Source organism: Podarcis erhardii (assembly GCF_964252035.2).
Source record: "Podarcis erhardii genome assembly, chromosome: 6".
Lineage (NCBI taxonomy): Eukaryota > Metazoa > Chordata > Lepidosauria > Squamata > Lacertidae > Podarcis > Podarcis erhardii.
Window position 1 is genome coordinate 10,570,936 of NC_138510.1, and position 19,382 is coordinate 10,590,317.

A 19,382-nucleotide genomic window follows, 5' to 3' on the forward strand; every position below is an offset into this window, starting at 1 on the left:
GCTTGGCAAACTTTCAATACTCAAATTCAATTTGGAAGTGTTGAGGCAAATTGTTCTTTTTAAAAAAACAACAACAACAACACAGTAAACTTCCCTCCTTCTGAATCAGCATGATCAACATCAGTCCCCTTTTTTTCCCCAAATGAGGAAATGTTTGCTTGAGAATTTTAATGTCCTCCGATTTGTAGCTGCCCAAAGAACAATAGCATGGAATCTGTTCTCAGCAATAGAAGATCAAATGTCAAACTAAACACGCAACGACCCTCCCTTGTAGGCGAGCTGACGAGATGTGAGAAATTAAGAGCTGACCCGAGTGGTTAGGCATGTTTGGGGGGGGGGTTCCCCACCCACCACCTGTGGAAGCTCCAATTCTGTAAAAGGAAACGAAAAATTTCCCATCTTAATGGTAGATACCTTATTGGGGGAGGGAGCTGTTTTGTTCCTGTGATTGACTGACTTTGACCAACTAGACCGAGCTGTAATTATGGGAAAACAATCAAATCTCTATGTGGAGTTGGTGGCAAACCTGTGTGGCCACTTCTTTGTGTTATAGCAGAACCTGTTTAGCAGCTTCAGTACCAGCGAACCTCCTTTCTGCTGCTGGGTTAAAGAAACGCAAACCTGTACAGCAAGTTTGACCGAAATGCAAAAAGAAAAAAAAAGTGTCTTATTGTCTGTGCAAATTTACCCACATTGCTCTCTCCTATCTCTGCCGTGTTCACAACCTCTCTTTTTGTTTCTCTGTCATCATGACTAGATAGAGCAACAAAGTCACAGGTATCAAGGTGGGAGGGGGAGAAAGAGAGAGAAGACGGATGAAGAGAAGCTCCGGTCTGATGTGAGTATTTGCTATTGCACTTGAGATGGGTTTTATCTAGTGACTTCCCTTGCTAGCATAGCATATGGCTTGGGGGGGTGACGACCAGAACCGATGCTGGCATTGTGCCCATGTAATGCAAACGGATCCAGGAACTGAGGCTAATGCGTGTTCCACAAGGCACAGGCCCTTGAAATTGAAATGTTGGTTTCGTTACCTGCTTGGATGGTCAATATATGCTAGATTTGTCTGAGGGGTTAGAGAGATATTCGAAATCTTCTGGTATCAGACGTTGCTCATTGGTTTTGTCTAACTGTTCTTGCACAATGTTATCATCTGTCTGTCCAGCTGTCCACCGTTGGAAACAGGATAGTGGTCTAGGTGGGTCAATGTGACCCTGCAGGGTGATTTCTTCCTTTCTTATTTCTTGCATATGTTTGGAGCACAGATATTCCCTGATCATGTTAAGGCGATCTTGCCCCTTTTAAGGCGATCTGGCACCGAACTCCTTACTGGTTTTCTCATTCTGCTGGGAAACGGATACAAAAGTTTGCATGCTTTTAAATGAGTGGAAGTGGGCCTTGAAAACAATATTGCACATCCTACACTGTGTCTGTAAACGAGGCAAAGTACGGGTGTGATGGAACGAGCCTTGCATGAAACCAAGAGTCCATCCCTTCTTGCGTGCTTTTTCATAGAGTTGTCCATCAGCCAGATGCTTCTAAGAAGCCCACAATAGGGCTCAAAGGCAACTGTCCCTCTCTCATTATTCCTCTGTCCTGGCAACAAAGGTATACTGCCTCTGAACTTGGGAGCTTCATTGATGACCAAAATAACCAACTCATAGCAAAATAAAAAATAAAAAAATCCCTTTCTGCCCAAAGGATAAAGTGTTCAAGCATTAACATGAACAATCTGTTTCAGTCAAAATCAATTCTGATTTAATTTTTAGATTTCAGAGTTTCTATAGCTCAGCTAACATGCGGCGGGGAGTAAGGGTTTTCTGAGTGCTGAGCTCTTGGGGAATATGCATTTATCAGACTCAAAGCACCTGTTTTTTTAAAAAAAATCACAGGAGGGGTTATAGCTCACTGGTGAAATGCATATTTTGCTTTCCAAAGGTCCCAGGTTCTGCCCCAGGTATCTTCAGGTAGAGCCGGGATAGATACCTGGGCAGGTGTTGCCATTCTGTAGGCGAGTGTTTCTCAAACTTGGGTCCCCAGCTGTTGTTGGACTACAACTCCCATCATCCCTGACCGCTGGTCCTGGATGATGGGAGTTGTAGTCCAACAACAGCTGGAGACCCAAGTTTGAGAAACACTGGCACTGTAGACCATATTGTACTACACAGACCAATGGACTTCCTATGTGGAAAGGTTGTAGATCAGTGGTAGGGCCCTTGCTTTGAGTGCAGAAGGTCTCAGATTCAATTTTAGAGACCTCTCTCTAAAATTCTGACTTTGGCATGTTAGCTAACCTGTGTGCTCGATATCGTAATCCAAAGCTGTGGTGAACAGGATTGTTGCAAATCCATACCGGGAGAGGCTGTTCCTTGCAACCTATTTCGTTCTCTGCAGAAATAGCAGCGTCCCCAGTCATCTGAAACTTCATTCATGGGCAGAAGGGCATGAGTCTTCTGCCAATCAGGATATGCCAAGCATCTGAAGCTGCCTTAGGTGGTGCAATGGGTCAGCGCCTCTGGTTATTAACCAGAAGGCTGGTGGTTCGAGCCCAGCCAGGGATGACTGGGCAGGAATCTTGCATTGCTTTTAAAAATTAAAAATAAAAATAAAAATTAAAGGATATAGAATAAGAATAACATATAGAATAAGAGAACAAGAAGAACATAAGTTTAAAGAAGATTGGAAAATATTGATTGAATATATGGAGGAAAACTGTGTTTATATGAAAACGTGGGCAGCATTAAGATAAATTCAACAGTGTAAATACGTTTCGACGGATGTAATAATGGAATACTGAATGGCTTGGTTTATATAAAATATGCAGGGGTTTATGTCTTGTAAAATGAACCATGGAAAGAGAAGAAGGGAAGTCAGTGATATTTTAAGGTTGTTTAAATGAATATTCAAAAATGTAAAATAGAAAATTTAATAAAAATTATAGGGGGGAGGATTCCTGCATTGCAGGGGGTTGGACTAGATGACTCTCAGAGTCCCTTCCAACTTTACAATTCTATGGTTCTAAGTCAGACCACTGGTCCATCTAGCCCAGTTCTGTCTACACTGTCAGCAGCTCTCCAAGAATTCAGGCAAGGGTCTTTCCTGTTCTGTTACCCAAGGGCCTTTTTAGTGGATGTAGCGCTGTGGGTTAAACCACAGAGCCAAGGACTTGCCGATCAGAAGTTCGGCGGTTCGAATCCCCGCGATGGGGTGAGCTCCCCTTGCTTGGTCCCTGCTCCTGCCCACCTAGCAGTTCGAAAGCACGCCCCAAAGTGCAAGTAGATAAATAGGGATCACTCCAGCAGGAAGGTAAGTGGCGTTTCCGTGCGCTGCTCTGGTTCGCCAGAAGCGGCTTAGACATGCTGGCCACATGACCCGGAAGCTGTACGCCGGCTCCCTCAGCCAATAAAGCAAGATGAGCGCCGCAACCCCAGAGTTGGCCATGACTGGACCTAATGGTCAGGGGTCCCTTTACCTTTATCTTTTACCTAGCCATCCAAACCATCCACACATAAAGCCCAGGCTCCATATTGGAGCTAAAGACACACTCACACACCCAGTAGCAACTCATTTTCAAAGGCCAACTGTATCTTTATTCCGTTTAGCTGCCATGGTCACGACAGTGAAACCATGCCCTTTGTTTTGAGGAAAGTGGTGCAGAGGCAGTGCGGTGTAGTGGTTAGAATGTTGGACTAGGACCTGGGAGACCATGGTTCAAATCCCCATTCATCCACAAAGCTGGCTGGGTGACCTAGGGCCAGTTGCCCTTCTCCCCCAGCCGAAACCACCTCACAGGATTGTTGCGAGGACAACCACAGCATCGCACACCTTTCCTCATGAGAAGGGGGGAATCTTGTACACCTGCTTGGGGGAGGGGGAGGTGGGGTATAAATATAATAAGTGAATTTAAGAATTGACACAAGTTCCCCCCAAGGCAGGCTATTTTGTCCTCTCCTTAATTCTGTCCCTTTCCACTCATCTTCTGTGATCGCCGAGTTTAGGTCCTGGGATGATAGCTCAGTTGGTAAAGCAGGAGTCTCTTGGGGTCGTGGGTTTGAGCCCCACATCGGGCGAAAGATTCTTGCATTGCAGCGGGTTGGACTTGTGGTTGGTCCCTTCCAACTCTGCCGTTCTATGATTCTGTGATCCACCCTGTCCATCTCTTTGGCTTGATCAGGGCTTGGTTTCAGAAGCAACCGGTCCTGCCGCATTGCGAGTTAGCATGAGTTTTTGGGATGAGGAGGCGGTGGCTCTTGTTGCTTGTTGGTTCTGAGACTGGCCCTGCAGCTTTCTCTCTCCATCTTACCTGCCTGGATATCGTTAAGGCAACAGGGTTGCCCTAGCGCTATAGGCAGTGCCGAGAAAGAGAAAATGCACTGGGTGGGGACCCACGAAATGAGGCCGGTAGTCTCTGCTCTACCTGCTGGGTGACTACTTGGTGCAAGCTGCCTTGATCAACTGCCTCCATGATGGTGTTGCAGCCAGCTAGCCATCTGCAGCGAGGCAGCTAATGCACATAGCAAGCCACATGCCATTAACCTCCTTTGCTTGTCCTCTTCATAAATAGTGTCAGCGCCAACGAAACACCGGTAGGTAAAGGAATTGGGCAGTGGAGAGATTTGATTCCATTGGCATTTAAAGGTGAATCTGTCAAATTCTCACCTCCTCCAACCGATCACAACCACCCTTCGAATTTCGCACTTATCCCAATTTTGCAAACAGTGTTTGCAAAAATGTACGGATTAAGGGAGAATGTGCATCGCCATGAACATATTAATGAAAATAACATACAAATGCACTACAAATTGCTTGCAGAAATGTGTGCATGTCTAAACTACATATACAGATGTCTTATTGGGAGAAATTCCCACTAAAATGCTGGTGAGTTCTCATGAGAGTTTTTTGGGCTTTTTTAATGAGAAGAACTGAATTTAAGATTGACGGGGGGGGGGGGTAATGATTAAGATTGACATTCAAAAACCCCTGACCTCCAAGCAGTACTTATTTATCAAAAGTTACAGGTGCAGCTAATTAAACTTGCTTCCAAATATTGCAAAATGCTAAAATGAGAAGTACCAAGTAGCACAGGATATGGGGGGGTTGTTTTTCAAGTAACAGTATCTTTTTTAAAAAAAATAATAACTGTGCAACATTCACAAATGCCACTAGTCCTCATTGTGCCAAACAGTGTTGGATCGGTGCCAGGGAGTGCTGAATGTTTTCCAGTACACTAGGGAAACTCAAAGCTGCAAAAAAATTCTGATTGCCTTGCTAGAAATGCAGATTGTAGGCAATTTGAGAATGAGGATGTGTCTACATTTGTGCAAGTCTTTTAAACAGCTACAGACTGGGCAGGCACTACTGCCACGTTCACAAGAACAAACCCAGCAGGGTAAACATTGATGCCCCAGGGTGTGATCCCACACTGCTGCGACGTTCATTTTATTTATTATTGCATTTAGTTTAGTGGTTAGGAGCAGTAGACTCGTAATCTGGTGAACCGGGTTCGCTTCCCCGCTCCTCCACATGCAGCTGCTGGGTGACCTTGGGCTAGTCACACTTCTCTGAAGTCTCTCAGCCCCACTCACCTCACAGAGTGTTTGTTGTGAGGGAGGAAGGGAAAGGAGAATGTTAGCAACTTTGAGACTCCTTCGGGTAGTGATAAAGCGGGATATCAAATCCAAACTCTTCTTCTTTATGTCCTCCATGTGCAACACGCGGGTATCCCCCTTCCCATCCTCACAACAACTCTGTGAGGTAGGTTAGGCAGAGAGCTAGGCCACTCAACACTAAACATCAGAGGGAACTTTCTGGAGATAAGAGCTGTTCGACTCCCTTGGACTCCCCTTCCTTGGAGGTTTTTAAACAGAGGTTGGATGGCCATTTGTCGTGGATGCTTTAGCTGAGATTCCTGCATTGCAGGGGTTGGACTGGATGACCCTCAGGGTCCCTTCCAACTCTACAATTCTATGATTCTACCCCCTGAGCTTCACGGCTGAGGATGGGTTTGAACCCTGGTCTCCCAGGTCCTAGTCCAAGACTCTAACCAATGCAGTGAACAAGTGACATGGATGGTCTCTGTCTCCTGTTATCACCTGGCTAGAACAACCAGGCAAGTAAGAAGCTGGTCCTGTCCGTGTGAGTCACACCTATACCATAGTGTCCCTGAGATGGCACAGTGTGAAAGTGGTTCACATACCCCAGTGAGAAGAAGGCCTTGATATGTATTCAGCCTCAGCTCTGGATCCTGCTAAACCAGAATCACTTGCGGTTGTAGCTTCTTCATTTGCATAGTCACAGAGCCAGGTTGCTTTGGCAAGCCTGCAACTTTCCTGTTTAAAAAGCCATTATTACCGGTCTTGTTCCACTGTTACTCTTCCTCTACAGTTCATGTCCTTATTGTCGATTAAAGGTGGTTGTGAACATTGAACCCTGTTGGGTGTTTTGCGCAAGAACAGTCCTATCAGGCAGTGTAACCTTTTCGAACTTGCTTTTCCCCTTTCTGCACAAAATCTCAGTTGGTTTATGTAAGAGGAGCAATAATGTGCTATACATGTGGGTTCCAAATCAGGTCACGTTAAAATAGAATGTAGACATATTTGCCATGCAGTAACATCCCAATAAAAGTATAATGAACAAATTAAAGCATGCAAAATGAAAAGAAAGGGGGGGGGAGCCATTATTAATAGCTCTTACAGAGCCACTAAGGGATGCAGGTGGCGCTGTGGGTTAAACCACAGAGCCTAGGACTTGCCGATCAGAAGGTCAGCAGTTCGAATCCCCATGATGGGGTGAGCTCCCGTTGCTCGGTCCCTGCTCCTGCCAACCTAGCAGTTCGAAAGCACGTCAAAGTGCAAGTAGATTAATAGGTACCGCTCCAGCAGGAAGGTAAACAGTGTTTCCGTGTGCTGCTCTGGTTCGCCAGAAGCGGCTTGGTCATGCTGGCCACATGACTCGGAAGCTGTACGCCGGCTCCCTCGGCCAATAAAGCGAGATGAGCGCCACAACCCCAGAGTCAGTCATGACTGGACCTAATGGTGAGGGGTCCCTTTACCTTTACCTTTACAGAGCCACTAGGTGGAATACTTACTTGCCCATTTCCCCAACCCTCAAAAAACAGCCAGAAAGATAAGGAAGAGCTCAGAATATCCTTATGCTATTCACACAGTCCATGTTTAAAAATAACATACCACTGGGGCTCTGCAGACTTTCCAACATTTCTCTGATGAAAATAGGGAGACCTTGAGCCAATTGCAACCTCTCCGCTGAACCTACCTCACAGGATTGTTGTAAAGGAAAAATGTGCGAGGGAAGGGGTTGTGTACAACACCTTCCACAGATAAATGGAATGAAGTAAGATTTTAGCTGTAAGCTGCCTTGAGTCCCTGTCAGGGAAATTAATAATAATATTAATAATAATAATAATAATAATAATAATAATAATAATAATAATAATAATAATAATAATAGAAACTGTGAGAATGATCAGGAACAAACCAGGGAGTAAATCCTATTGAACTCAGTGTGACTTAGTGCTGAGTAAAAATGCTTAGGATTGCAGTACAGTGGTACCTCAGGTTAAGTACTTAATTTGTTCCGGAAGTCCGTTCTTAACCTGAAGCACCACTTTAGCTAATGGGGCCTCCTGCTGCTGCTGCGCTGCCGCCACGTCACTGAAGCATGATTTCTGTTCTCATCCTGAAGCAAAGTTCTTAACCCGATGTAATATTTCTGGGTTAGCAGAGTCTGTAACCTGAAGTGTATGTAACCTGAAGCGAATGTAACCCGAGGTACCACTGTATACAGCTTCACAGTCTTTACCCAGTTACCTGGGAGTAAGCTCCATTGAAAACTTAACTCCCCACAATGGCTGGCTATTGGAACGTTGCAATTAAAGAATTTAAAGTGGTTTGGTGGCCTTTTCCTCCAAAATTATAGGAAGGGCTTCACCATTTCCTTCATTTGGTGTAAGGCTTTTATTTTCCATATAAACAGAACTCTGTTTTTTTGCATCTACACCCACCCCACTTTTAATTGCTCTGCGATACATGGAGGGAAGGGGGTGGGAAAGGAAAGCTGGGACATTCCAGGAGCAAATCAGAAACCAGGACAGCTTCTGTAATTCTGGGACTGTCCCTGGAAAATCGGGACACTTGTAGGGTCTGGCCCTGTGGACCATGCAACATTAGGGGGGATTTCAGAGGTGGAGCAGAGACTTGCCCACCTTAAAACCAGACTGTGCCAGCTGTCCCCATAAAGCAGCATGATTTGCCAATGTGTGCAGCAGCAAAAGTTTGTCTCCATGGAGTGGGGAGAGATTTTTTCACCTGCACAGGAAGTTTCAGATAAAAGCAAAAGAACTAGCTGGGCTGGTATTTTGGTTCCGGATTTTTTTCTTTCTTTCTGGTCAGTTGGCAAGCCTAAGGAGCTTGTAAATAAAAAATGCACCCTTTATTTGTCCAGGGCAGTGAAAGGATCGTGTGTCAAAACTGGAACTCGCAGTTCTGTGTTCATTTGATTAAGCCACACCTCAGTCGCCTCTGCCCTCCAGGCAACCTGCGCTAGGGCATGGATGGTGGCATAGCCAGGAACCATTTCTTCCTGAGCTGTCACTGCATGCAAGACATGCCACAATGCATGTGCACATGTTTCGATACAGCTCACTTGGTGTACAGAGACTTGCACAGCCGTTCCGAGGCACGGAGGACTTAATCTGAGCCAGAGCTTGTGCTTAAGGACTTAAGGACCCATTTTGCATGCTGAGACAGCCCTGGGCCAGCTTGGCCCCCGACCATGACTGCCCAGGGCCGTGGGTGCCATGCAGCGTGAATGGCCCTGGCACTGAAATTTGTGAGTGCCTGGCCCCTTCATGGGGAATTTTGTGGGTGCTCCGGCACCCAGGGCCCCAGAAAGTTGGCACCTACGGCTCTGGCGGAAACGTGCAGGAAGACTAAAGGAGAGAGAGCTTTTCTGCCACTTTGGAAATACAGTGGTACCTCGGGTTACATACGCTTCAGGTTACAGACTACGCTAACCCAGAAATAGTACCTCGGGTTAAGAACTTTGATTCAGGATGAGAACAGAAATTGTGCTCCAGCGGCGTGGCAGCACCGGGAGCCCCATTAGCTAAAGTGGTGCTTCAGGTTAAGAACAGTTTGGGGTTAAGAACGGACCTCCAGAACAAATTAAATACTTAACCTGAGGTACCACTGTAGAGCGAATGATAGTTTAGATGGTGATGGACCGTCTCTGTTCTAAGAATGTACAGTACTCATGCCCTCCAAGTGTCCAGATTTTCCAGGGGGCAGTCCTGGAATTACGAACGCCACCCCAGCTTCTGATCTGATCCCAGAATATCCCTATTTCCCCTGCCGGTGCTGCCAAACTCAGTGAGGAAGATGAGCTGGCGCTTGTCTTGAGCGATGGCAGGGGCAATGGTGGCTGCAAGATAGCACCCCATTGCCTCTCCATGGCCGCTACTGCCAGCCTACTCCCTTGGGCAGCTCGTAGCAGCTGCTGAAGAGGACATCACCACTGAGGCTCAGCCCCAGATGACTCACCAGCTCTGAGGGGCAGGCAGAGGGCCGGGCTTGCCCTGGGTGGAAAGAAAAGGGGAGCGGAGCAAAGTGCAAGGAGTCTTGATTTTTTCTTTTAAAAAAGACATCCACGTTTAATCTTGCCCCTTTCTAAAATTTATTTTTTGGTGTGTGTTTTTCCTTTTTGTAAACCTACCGAAGGATAAAATAACATCGAGATGAAGGGGTTTTCTCAGGATGGTGGAGGATGTTTGAGCTGTGTCCCATTGGTGTAGTAGTGGGGACATGTGGATAGGACGTACTCTGCATGGGGATGGGGAGTGAAGCAGGGTGTCAGGCTTCCTCCCCCATGGCAGTAAATGAGAAGATCAAATGAAGGTACCGTCTTACCAATTAGATTCTTTAATAATCACAGTGAGAGAGAGAAGAACACGTCTCCCTAGAAATGGCGGTGTTCCCAATTAAGGCTCAGTTCCCCCTTCTGTCCCTACATCACTCCAACATCTTGTAATCTCAGCTTGTACCCTCTGCACTTTCTGTTCTAACACTTTCTCCGTATCTTTGGAGAAAGGGGCGAATGCTTTCCAGAGACTATGAATCTGTTAACTCTCTCTCTCTCCCCGTGTTTCTTCTCCTAGCTGTTCCTCATCCAGTATTTCCCAGCTATTGCCTTCTAAACTGTGCCCCTCTGCAAACCACTGTTCCAAATCTATACTGTCCTCCTGCTCCTGGGAAGATTCAGGATCAGGGGGACGGAGTGGCTCCCACCATTCCTCCTCAGTGCAGCCCTCCTCAGCATGGTCCCTGACAGTCAGTTGGGGGGCAGCAGTGTAGTGTTGGTTGCCACTGGAGTGACCCCACCAGAGCAAAGTGGAGCTGCGCTGAGCCCCCTGCCAGCCTGAGCAGAGCAGAGCCCAGCTGGTTGATGTGGCCCTTAGCAGGCAGAGAGGAGGACCGGTCTGGGCCACACTGGGGCACCTACATGGGGGGCACCTGGTTCGCGCTCCCTCGAAAATTGACACACACACACACACACACACACAATGCTCCAGAGAGTTAGGAAACTCCCAAAACGGTATTTTGGGGGCAAGTAGGTAAGGTAAGAGGATGCGGGTGGCACTGTGGGTTAAACCACAGAGCCTAGGACTTGCCGATCAGAAGGTCAGCGGTTCAAATCCCCGCGACGGGGTGAGCTCCCGTTGCACAGTCCCTGCTCCTGCCAGCCTAGCAGTTTGAAAGCACGTCAAAGTGCAAGTAGATAAATAGGTACCGCTCCGGCTGGAAGGTAAACGGCGTTTCCGTGCGCTGCTCTTCTTCGCCAGAAGCGGCTCGTCATGCTGGCCACATGACCTGGAAGCTGTACTTCGGCTCCCTCGGCCAATAAAGTGAGATGAGCACTGCAACCCCAGAGTCGGTCATGACTGGACCTAATGGTCAGGGGTCCCTTTACCTTTACCTTTACCTAGAGCAAGTGGAAATCCTTGCACAAATGAGACAACTCTGTTGGATGTAGTGTTAGGCTCTGGCCTTAATCAAAAGAGAAAACAGCTACAACTTCCATTATGCATTGTTTTCTGCAAGCATTGGCGTTGGCACAGAACGGGTTTTAGAAAAACTTTTCATTTTTGCATTTTCAACTAGGAAAGGCCCATTTGGGCTTAGATCGTTAGCAAAACAAAACATCCTGGCTTGCCCCCACCCCACCCCCACCCTAGAAGTAACTTACTGCACCTATCAGACACCGTTCTTATAAATTATGCTTAAGACAAAGGGCAACTCAATTAAGGACCTCATTATTTGCCTTGGGCCCAGAACTCATAAATAAATCCTCTTTATTTGCATGATCATTATATAAAATGGGGGGGCACTGACCCGTCATCACTCAGGAGTGGTTGCAAGTTTATGAGGATATCATTGCAATTCATTTCCAGGGATAATTTGTTACCCTGCCATTGATTATACGATCCTGTTATCTCGGTTTATAGAATAGAATATGCATCAGGCAAAACAGAGTAAGCAGGGAGTTACTTTGCCATTTCTAAGGGAGATACTTCTCAGTTTGCTGATACGTTCCAAAACAGAAATCTATACCCTTGCTTTAGCAGGTATTTGTCCTCATTTGCACCACAGAACCTATCTATGTACTGCCTTAAGGTGTCTTGGTAGGCGTTTAACTACCTTCCCCTTGTCTCTTTTTGCCCTCACATTCCAACATGACCTTTGCTCATGACCTTTGCTCCTCCAATGCTACCAATCCGGAATATCTCCTGTTTCCTTAAACTACTAGCTAAGTGGTGGCTAATGGGCAGCACAGTTTCAGTCAAAGGTCTTTCCCATCTCCTGCTAACTAGTCCTTTCAGCAAGCAAACAGAAGAACGTACGTCCACACCATCACATTTAAAGCAAATGACTTCCCCTAAAGGATCCTGGGAACTAGAGTCGACCCCTTGCAGAACTACAATTCCTGGCACCCTTAAACTACAGTTCCCAGGATTTGGGAGGGGAGATTTGTGCTTTGAAAGCATTGTATGGATGTCACTTTAGCCTAACTGCCAAGAAGGAAGGGTGAATTTTCAGGCAGGTGGGAACTGGAAGAAGGGAAAGATTAACCCTCTCCTCTTCACATACTGATCCCCACCACACCCAAGTGTGGTATGTTATGAAGTGTAGATAATGCGTGTGCAGATTAAATGAATGAAGTTCTTTCTTTTCTTTTCTTTTCTTTTCTTTTCTTTTCTTTTCTTTTCTTTTCTTTTCTTTTCTTTTCTTTTCTTTTCTTTTCTTTTCTTTTGCAAGAGCACCACTTGGCTGACGAGAGTCATCCTTCCTGTTTAGCAACCAGCTATCAAATGACTTCTCTGTGTAACATAACACACCGCAATTTAATTCGGAAGCCAGGAAACTTCTCCGCTACAGCAAGATTAGGAAAGACCTGGTGAAAATGCCACAAAAGCAATCCCTGGAGAATGATTAACGGGCCTCTGAGTTGCTTGAGTGGTGTTGTTTGTGTGCGCATGTAGAAAACTTCAAGATCCTTTTCTAAAAGAAAAAAGAAACAGCCCCTTGCTTTCAACTTACTGAACCTACAGATGCACGTGCTGCCTTTAAGTGAGCCCTGGGTGTCAAGAGGGTGGAGCTCCAGGCACAGGTATCAATGCAATTTGAGCTTCCTGGAAAGAACTGCCTTCATGAAAGCCTTTCCCATCAGAGCCTGCCAATGGTCCTGAATGGGACTTGCAAAGCCTCTGAAACTAATGACACCTTTGGAAAACCACCGGAGAAATAAAACACCACTTAAGGGTAATGAGTAAGGCAGGTGTCCAAAGGACATATGTGCAAACGCGGTACTTGCCTGTGAGAAGCGGGTAGTTTAGAATGCAATCCCGCTACTAGCCACACAAAGTTTATTTCGGGCTTCGGAGCCATTTTCCTGTTCACCTATGGCGAGCAAAAGTCTTTCTCTAGGGGACTAGGTAATGATGCAGTTTTTAAAATAGATTTTGAGACAATCTGAGCACGGATGAGTTGCTTGTTTTTGTTTTTAAAATACTGCAGATGTGCTGCACCGGATGGAAATACGTATAGGGAGGCAGCTGGGCCAGTAAACTTTGAGAGAGAGGGGATGGTGGTTAGGAGCCATTGCTCGCTTATTTATAAGACTGGCTGTGCCACGCCTTGCGACTGTCATTTTGTGACATGCCTTGCCACTAGAGCAGCCATTTCGTGCCTGATGCCCATGGCATTTCCTCAAAATTCCAAATGTGCTCATGGGCCCAGACAGGTTGTTGAAACATTCCCCTCCTGATTTTCCTAAGGCTCCACCTCCTTACTCCATTCATATACAGTGGTACCTCAGGTTACATTCGCTTCAGGTTACATACGCTTCAGGTTACAGACTCCGCTAACCCAGAAGTAGTGCTTCAGGTTAAGAACTTTGCTTCAGGTTGAGAACAGAAATCGTGCTCCGGCGGCAGCCCTGTTTAGGGAAGTTTTTAATATTTAATGCTGCATTGTTTTTAACACTTGATTGGGAGCTGCCCAGAGTGGCTGGGGAAACTCAACCAGATGGGCTGGGTAGAAATAATATATTATTATTATTATTATTATTATTATTATTATTATTATTATTACATTATTTTTTAGCACAGAAAGAAGGGCACGTGTTTATTGGGGGTGGGGGTGGGCTTAATAAACTCTGACGCAATGAATTAGCCAGAAGTTTGATGGTTTGAGCCCACCCAGGGACAGCTGTGGGCAGGATTCCTGAATTGCAGGGGGTTGGACTAGATGACCCTCGGGTCCCTTCCAACTCTACGATTCAGTGCAGTCGGAGCTACGTTATTAAAAACCCAATTTGACCCGTTTGATATTATTCATTACATTTATTCATCCTTTCATTACAGACTACAAACTGGATGGTAGAGAAAAAACTGAACAGGAAGCACCTGGTTTCATTTCTGCCCCGCCAAGTTGGGCGCACCCCCGAGACCACACGGAGATCATGGCCACAGAAAACTTTGCTGAATTCTTGAACAAACTGAAGGAATTGCATGAGAAGGAAGTCCAAGGTAAGAGAGCATTTTAAAAGAAGTTAAGGAAATGGTCATTGCTTAATTCAGGAAGAGAAGCATGGTCCGTGGAACTTCTGGTTAGGTAAATACAGCAAGGTTGGGGAACTTCAGACGCAGGGGCCAAATTTAGCCCTTTCACGCATGTTACAAATATTATACCTGAATGTATCCTTTCGACCTGACAGCTCAGGGAAGATACCTAGCTTTAAAAATTACAGTGGTACCTCGGGTTAAGAACTTAATTCGTTCTGGAGGTCTGTTCTTAACCTGAAACTGTTCTTAACCTGAAGCACCACTTTAGCTAATGGGGCCTCCTGCTGCCGCCGCACGATTTCTGTTCTCATCCTGAAGCAAAGTTCTTAACCCGAGGTACTATTTCTGGGTTAGCGGAGACTGTAACCTGAAGCGTCTGTAACTTGAAGCATCTGTAACCCGAGGTACCACAGTATATAAAATCAACTGCTTTGCCAGTTTCCTCCATTCCAACGCTATTTTGGCCTTGGGAAAAGGACTTCTTTCCCTTCCACCTCCCCAAGCGTGAAGACATGTACAGTGGTACCTCGGGTTACATACGCTTCAGGTTACAGACTCCTCTAATCCAGAAATAGTTCTTCAGGTTAAGAACTTTGCTTCAGGATGAGAACAGAAATCGTGCTCCGGTGGCGCAGCGGCAGCAGGAGGCCCCATTAGCTAAAGTGGTGCTTCAGGTTAAGAACAGTTTCAGGTTAAGAACGGACCTCCGGAACGAATTGAGTACTTAACCCGAGGTACCACTGTATACACACCTCCTACCCCAGGAAATGCCCAGAGATGACAATTGCTGGGCTTGTTGTTAGCCAAGGGAAGCTAAATCTCATCACCGGACTTGCCTCAGTATCCAGACATGCAAAGGAAATTCTATTGTACTTTTGAGTGGTGGGTACTTGAGACATGTTTGCCTGTGCTCATCTTATACTTGGGTGTTTCCCTGACGCATCTGTCTATGCTAATCTTGTGTAACCCTCCCCTTTCTGACATTTTAGTGATGCATGATGTATTAATGATGCTGTGCGAACTGTATTCTGGGATGTGGTGGGAAAGTTTTAAAAGTGAATGTCGCCCCATGTTTAGGGTTCTTACTACTGTTGGAACCTGTTGTGCAACAATGAAGGATCTAAGTCTACTGACTGCTGTTTTGCTCCAAATTACTTGGCTAGAATTTTATTCCTTTACTGACCGCATGGACCCGAGGGGACTTGTACCCCGATGATCTGGGCTGTTGAGTAGTCCCTCAACCCAGAATTTTCTTTACCAACATGCTTTAGGCTTGTCATGTGACATTCACAGTGTCATTTGACATGCAGTGAGGATCCAGAGTCTCATGCAAATGTTCTTTTAACTCTTTCAGGCCTGCAAACAAAACTGAACGAGCTCACCAATGAGAGATGTCGGTGAGTGAAGCACATATTATGCTCTTTTTTGTTGTGGCGACTGGGGCTAAGATGGACTTGAGGACATTTCAGAAAAATCTGGGGCCGGTTCACACAATATGGCCCCCCCAAGACAATTGCCATGGGAACACATTCACAGCTGTGGCTGGGTTCATACAAAATAGCCGGAAGAACATGGCTGCCACAGGTGCTTTGACAGCGGGGAGCAGTTTTTCATTGCCTGTTCCTTATGCGGTTTCTTCAGCATGGATTATGCTACAAACTTCCATCGGTCTATTTGTCCACACAGCAAGCATGGGGTGGGGTGTCAGGATGGCCAAATGGTCTTGGGTGTTGCGTTCAGGTCCCTTTTGTCCTCAGAGGTGCGGGTTTGAATCCCACTTCTGACAACAATTTGTTTGGAGTTGTAGCTCAGTGGCAGAAGGCCCCAAATTTAATCCCACATTTAAACCCTGCCAGTCAGTGTAAACCAGATGTGGGGAACATTTGAACCTCCAGATCATGGGCAGGCGAACTAAGGCCCGGGGGCCGGATCCGGCCCAATTGTCTTCTAAATCTGGCCCACGGACAGTCCAGGAATCAATGTATTTTTACATGAAAAGCATGTCTCCTTTTATTTTAAATGGATCTCTGAGTTATTTGTGGGGCCTGCCTGGTGTTTTTACATGAGTAGAATGTGTGCTTTTATTTAAAATACATCTCTGGGTTATTTGTGGGGCATAGGAATTCGTTTTCTTTTTTTTTCTTCTTCAAAATATAGTCCAGCCCCCCACAAAGTCTGAGGGACAGTGGACTGGCCCTCTCCTGAAAAAGTTTGCTGACCCCTGCTCCAGATGTTGCTGAACTTCCATCAGTCACAACAAGCATGGTCAATGGCCAAGGCTGTTGGGAATTCTAGTTCAGCAGCAGCTGGAGGGTCAAAGGTTCCCCAGGTATGAACAGTACTGAGCAAGATGAATCAACGATGCGACTCTGTCTATAGTAGCTTACTATGTTGTTTAAGGGTGTGGGAATCTGCCGACCTCCTCATTTTGCTCCTTGTGCTCTCCCTGAATCAGAGACACCCAGAGAATCGAAGAGCTGTTCGCCAAAAACCACCAGCTACGAGAGCAACAGAAAGTCCTCAAAGAAAACGTGAAAGTGTTGGAAAACAGGTACAACAGGTGCTAGCTATGCCAACCCAGCTTTTTCTGCTGCCCACCGATGCCACTACCATCACCAGCCTCAATTGCCCTCTGAGGATGCTTGAGAAATAAGATCACTGTAAATTCCAGTACGCACTTAACTGATCCCCAGAGATGTGGCTTCGGCATGCCACAGGTTCTCCATTCGTGCTATGCATAGTAATGTAGCACATCTTTTGTTTCCTTGACCTTTTGGCCTTACCTTGTAAAGGCTTCTGTTTTTATTTCTCTTTTCTCTCTGTATTCAAGGTATACAAACCTTCCCAATTAGTTACAGGTAGGTAGCCATGTTGGTCTGCCGTAGTCAAAAATCTTTTTAAGAAATCCTTCTAGTGGCACCTTAGAGACCAACTAAGTTTGTTCTTGGTATGAGCTTTCGTGGTATCCAAAGAAGTGTGCATGCACACGAAAGCTAATACCAGTAACAAACTTAGTTGGTCTCTAAGGTGCTACTAGAAGGATTTTTTTTTATTTTGTTTCTTCCCAATTAGGGGATACTTGGTGTATCTCAGAGAGCAGCCTAGAGCCCATGAGTCCAAAACACACGCTCTTTATTTATATTCCCATACCAAGCTATTTAAAAATAATAATATTGATTAAAGTATAAATATAAATGAACCCCTCTTCCCCTTTTTACAGTATTTCAGTATTCAGATTACATTTATCAGCGCAATACAGTCTACAAAGAGGCTTAAGAATCTTCTTTTCAAACGTAACATTCAGTCTTCTATAATATATATATATATAAAACACTAATTTTTCCTTTACAGAGTTCATAGTTTTTTTTATAATCTGTAATTGAAACAAATGACTCCATTAATTAGATCCACATTCCATTTTTCTTCATTCATCTCGCCCTTATTCAATTGATCCTATTTTCCCTTTGAAGGGACGCGGGTGGCACTGTGGGTTAAACCACAGAGCCTAGGGCTTGCTGATCAGAATGTCGGCGGTTCGAATCCCCGCAACGGGGTGAGCTCCCGTTGCTCGGTCCCTGCTCCTGCCAACCTAGCAGTTCGAAAGCACACCAAAAAGTGCAAGTAAATAAATACCTTCCAGCGGGAAGGTAAACGGCATTTCCGTGCGCTGCCCTTGTTCGCCAGAAGCGGCTTAGTCATGCTGGCCACATGACCCGGAAGCTGTACACTGGCTCCCTTGGCCAATAAAGCGAGATGAGCGCCGCAACCCCAGAGTTGGCCACGACTGGACCAAATGGTCAGGGGTCCCTTTACCTTTACCTTATTTTCCCTTTAAAAGGCCAAACCGTTTTATACATTGCTGGAACTGCTCTGCCAGATTCCTGGCATTATATTATTTTTTTCAATAAACCCAATAAACCCATATCAGTCCACTCGCCCATCTTTCTTTGACTCCCTCGGGGCTGTTTTTTGGATGATTCTCCCCCCAGATTTCTTTGTACCTCTGAAAACCTCAACGCTCACAAATGGTGCTGGGGGGGGGGGGTTCTTTCATAAGCAGTGGCACCCACAGCCCAAACATTTATTCATTTATTTATTTTATTGCATTTATGTTCCGCCTTTTCCTCTAGTGAGCTCAAGGTGGTATACATGGTTCTCGCCTTCCTCATTTAATCCCCTCCACAACCCTGAGAGGTAGGCGAGGCTGAGAGGCAGTGACTGGCCCAAAGTCACCCAGTGAGCTTCATGACAAAGTGGGGATTTGAGCCCTGGTCTCCTGGGTCTTTGTCCTGTCAGGAGTTCAGCCTACTCTCGAGTAGGACCCTGGCAGAGACACATGCCTGACTGGCATGTCCTCTCCCTCCTGGTCGATCGTTCGGGAGCTTCAAAAGCTTTCTTCAGCCCGAACATCACAGCGACCAATGCCAACAGACATCAGCACACTTAGGGATCCACAAAGTTTGTCCAGCTTGTGTGACAAACCTCAGCAACTCAGCATTTGGGCTAATCTACTTTATTTACATATAAACACACACGGAGCACTGCAACATGGCTCCCTCTCTCTCTAGCATCAGACAGCAAGGAGGAAAAAGAACAAAGGACAATAGTCCCATTTCATGGAACACAGTAACACAAACATCCTGTTTCCGTCACTTCCCACTCTGTGGAGTCAAAACATACACCGTCATGTGATAAACAAAAATCCCATGACTGCAATCATGGAGCAGGAATTCTAACAAGTCCAGCACTCTAACCACTGATCCACACTGGCTCTCGTTGGAAATCGGAAACTTTGGAAATAGAAGGAATGACTAAGTGTGAAGGGGGTTTGTGTCTCTTTCAGGCCATCCTTCCAGGACAGCCTCTCTGCTCTAAAGATGTGACTTTCTCGTACCTTTTATCATATGTGGCCGATATGTAAGGCAATAAAAGCATTTTGGGAAATGATATATAACAAACTGGAAAAGATGTTTTAAAAAAACTTTTGTAAAAAAAAAACTATTAGGAATTCGAGGTACCGATATAACAAAGGAATACAAAATACTTTTTATGTATGCGACAGCAGCCACACGGATGGTATTAGACCAGAGATGGAAAGAAGATGAAGTCCCTACCAGAGAGAAATGGCAAATCAAGCTGTTGAACTATGCCAAAATGGCAAAACTGGCTGGAAGACCGGGGAACCAAGAAGACCTAAACTTCAATAAAGAATAGGGGGGGATTTATAATTTATCTAGGAGGTCAC

The 19,382-nt window shown here is 45.7% G+C and overlaps 1 protein-coding gene across 1 annotated transcript in view; it reads left to right on the forward strand.

Moving 5' to 3' along the window:
- Window positions 1–671: 671 nt before the first annotated feature.
- RBBP8NL (RBBP8 N-terminal like) overlaps window positions 672–19,382 on the forward strand; it is a 36,287-nt gene continuing 17,576 nt past the window's right edge. Inside the window, exons 1-4 of the mRNA XM_081868210.1 lie at window positions 672–838; window positions 13,937–14,101; window positions 15,492–15,534; window positions 16,593–16,688. Coding sequence (XP_081724336.1) covers window positions 14,035–14,101; window positions 15,492–15,534; window positions 16,593–16,688 — 206 coding nt within the window. The 5' untranslated portion in view covers window positions 672–838; window positions 13,937–14,034. The remainder of the gene's footprint in view (window positions 839–13,936; window positions 14,102–15,491; window positions 15,535–16,592; window positions 16,689–19,382) is intronic.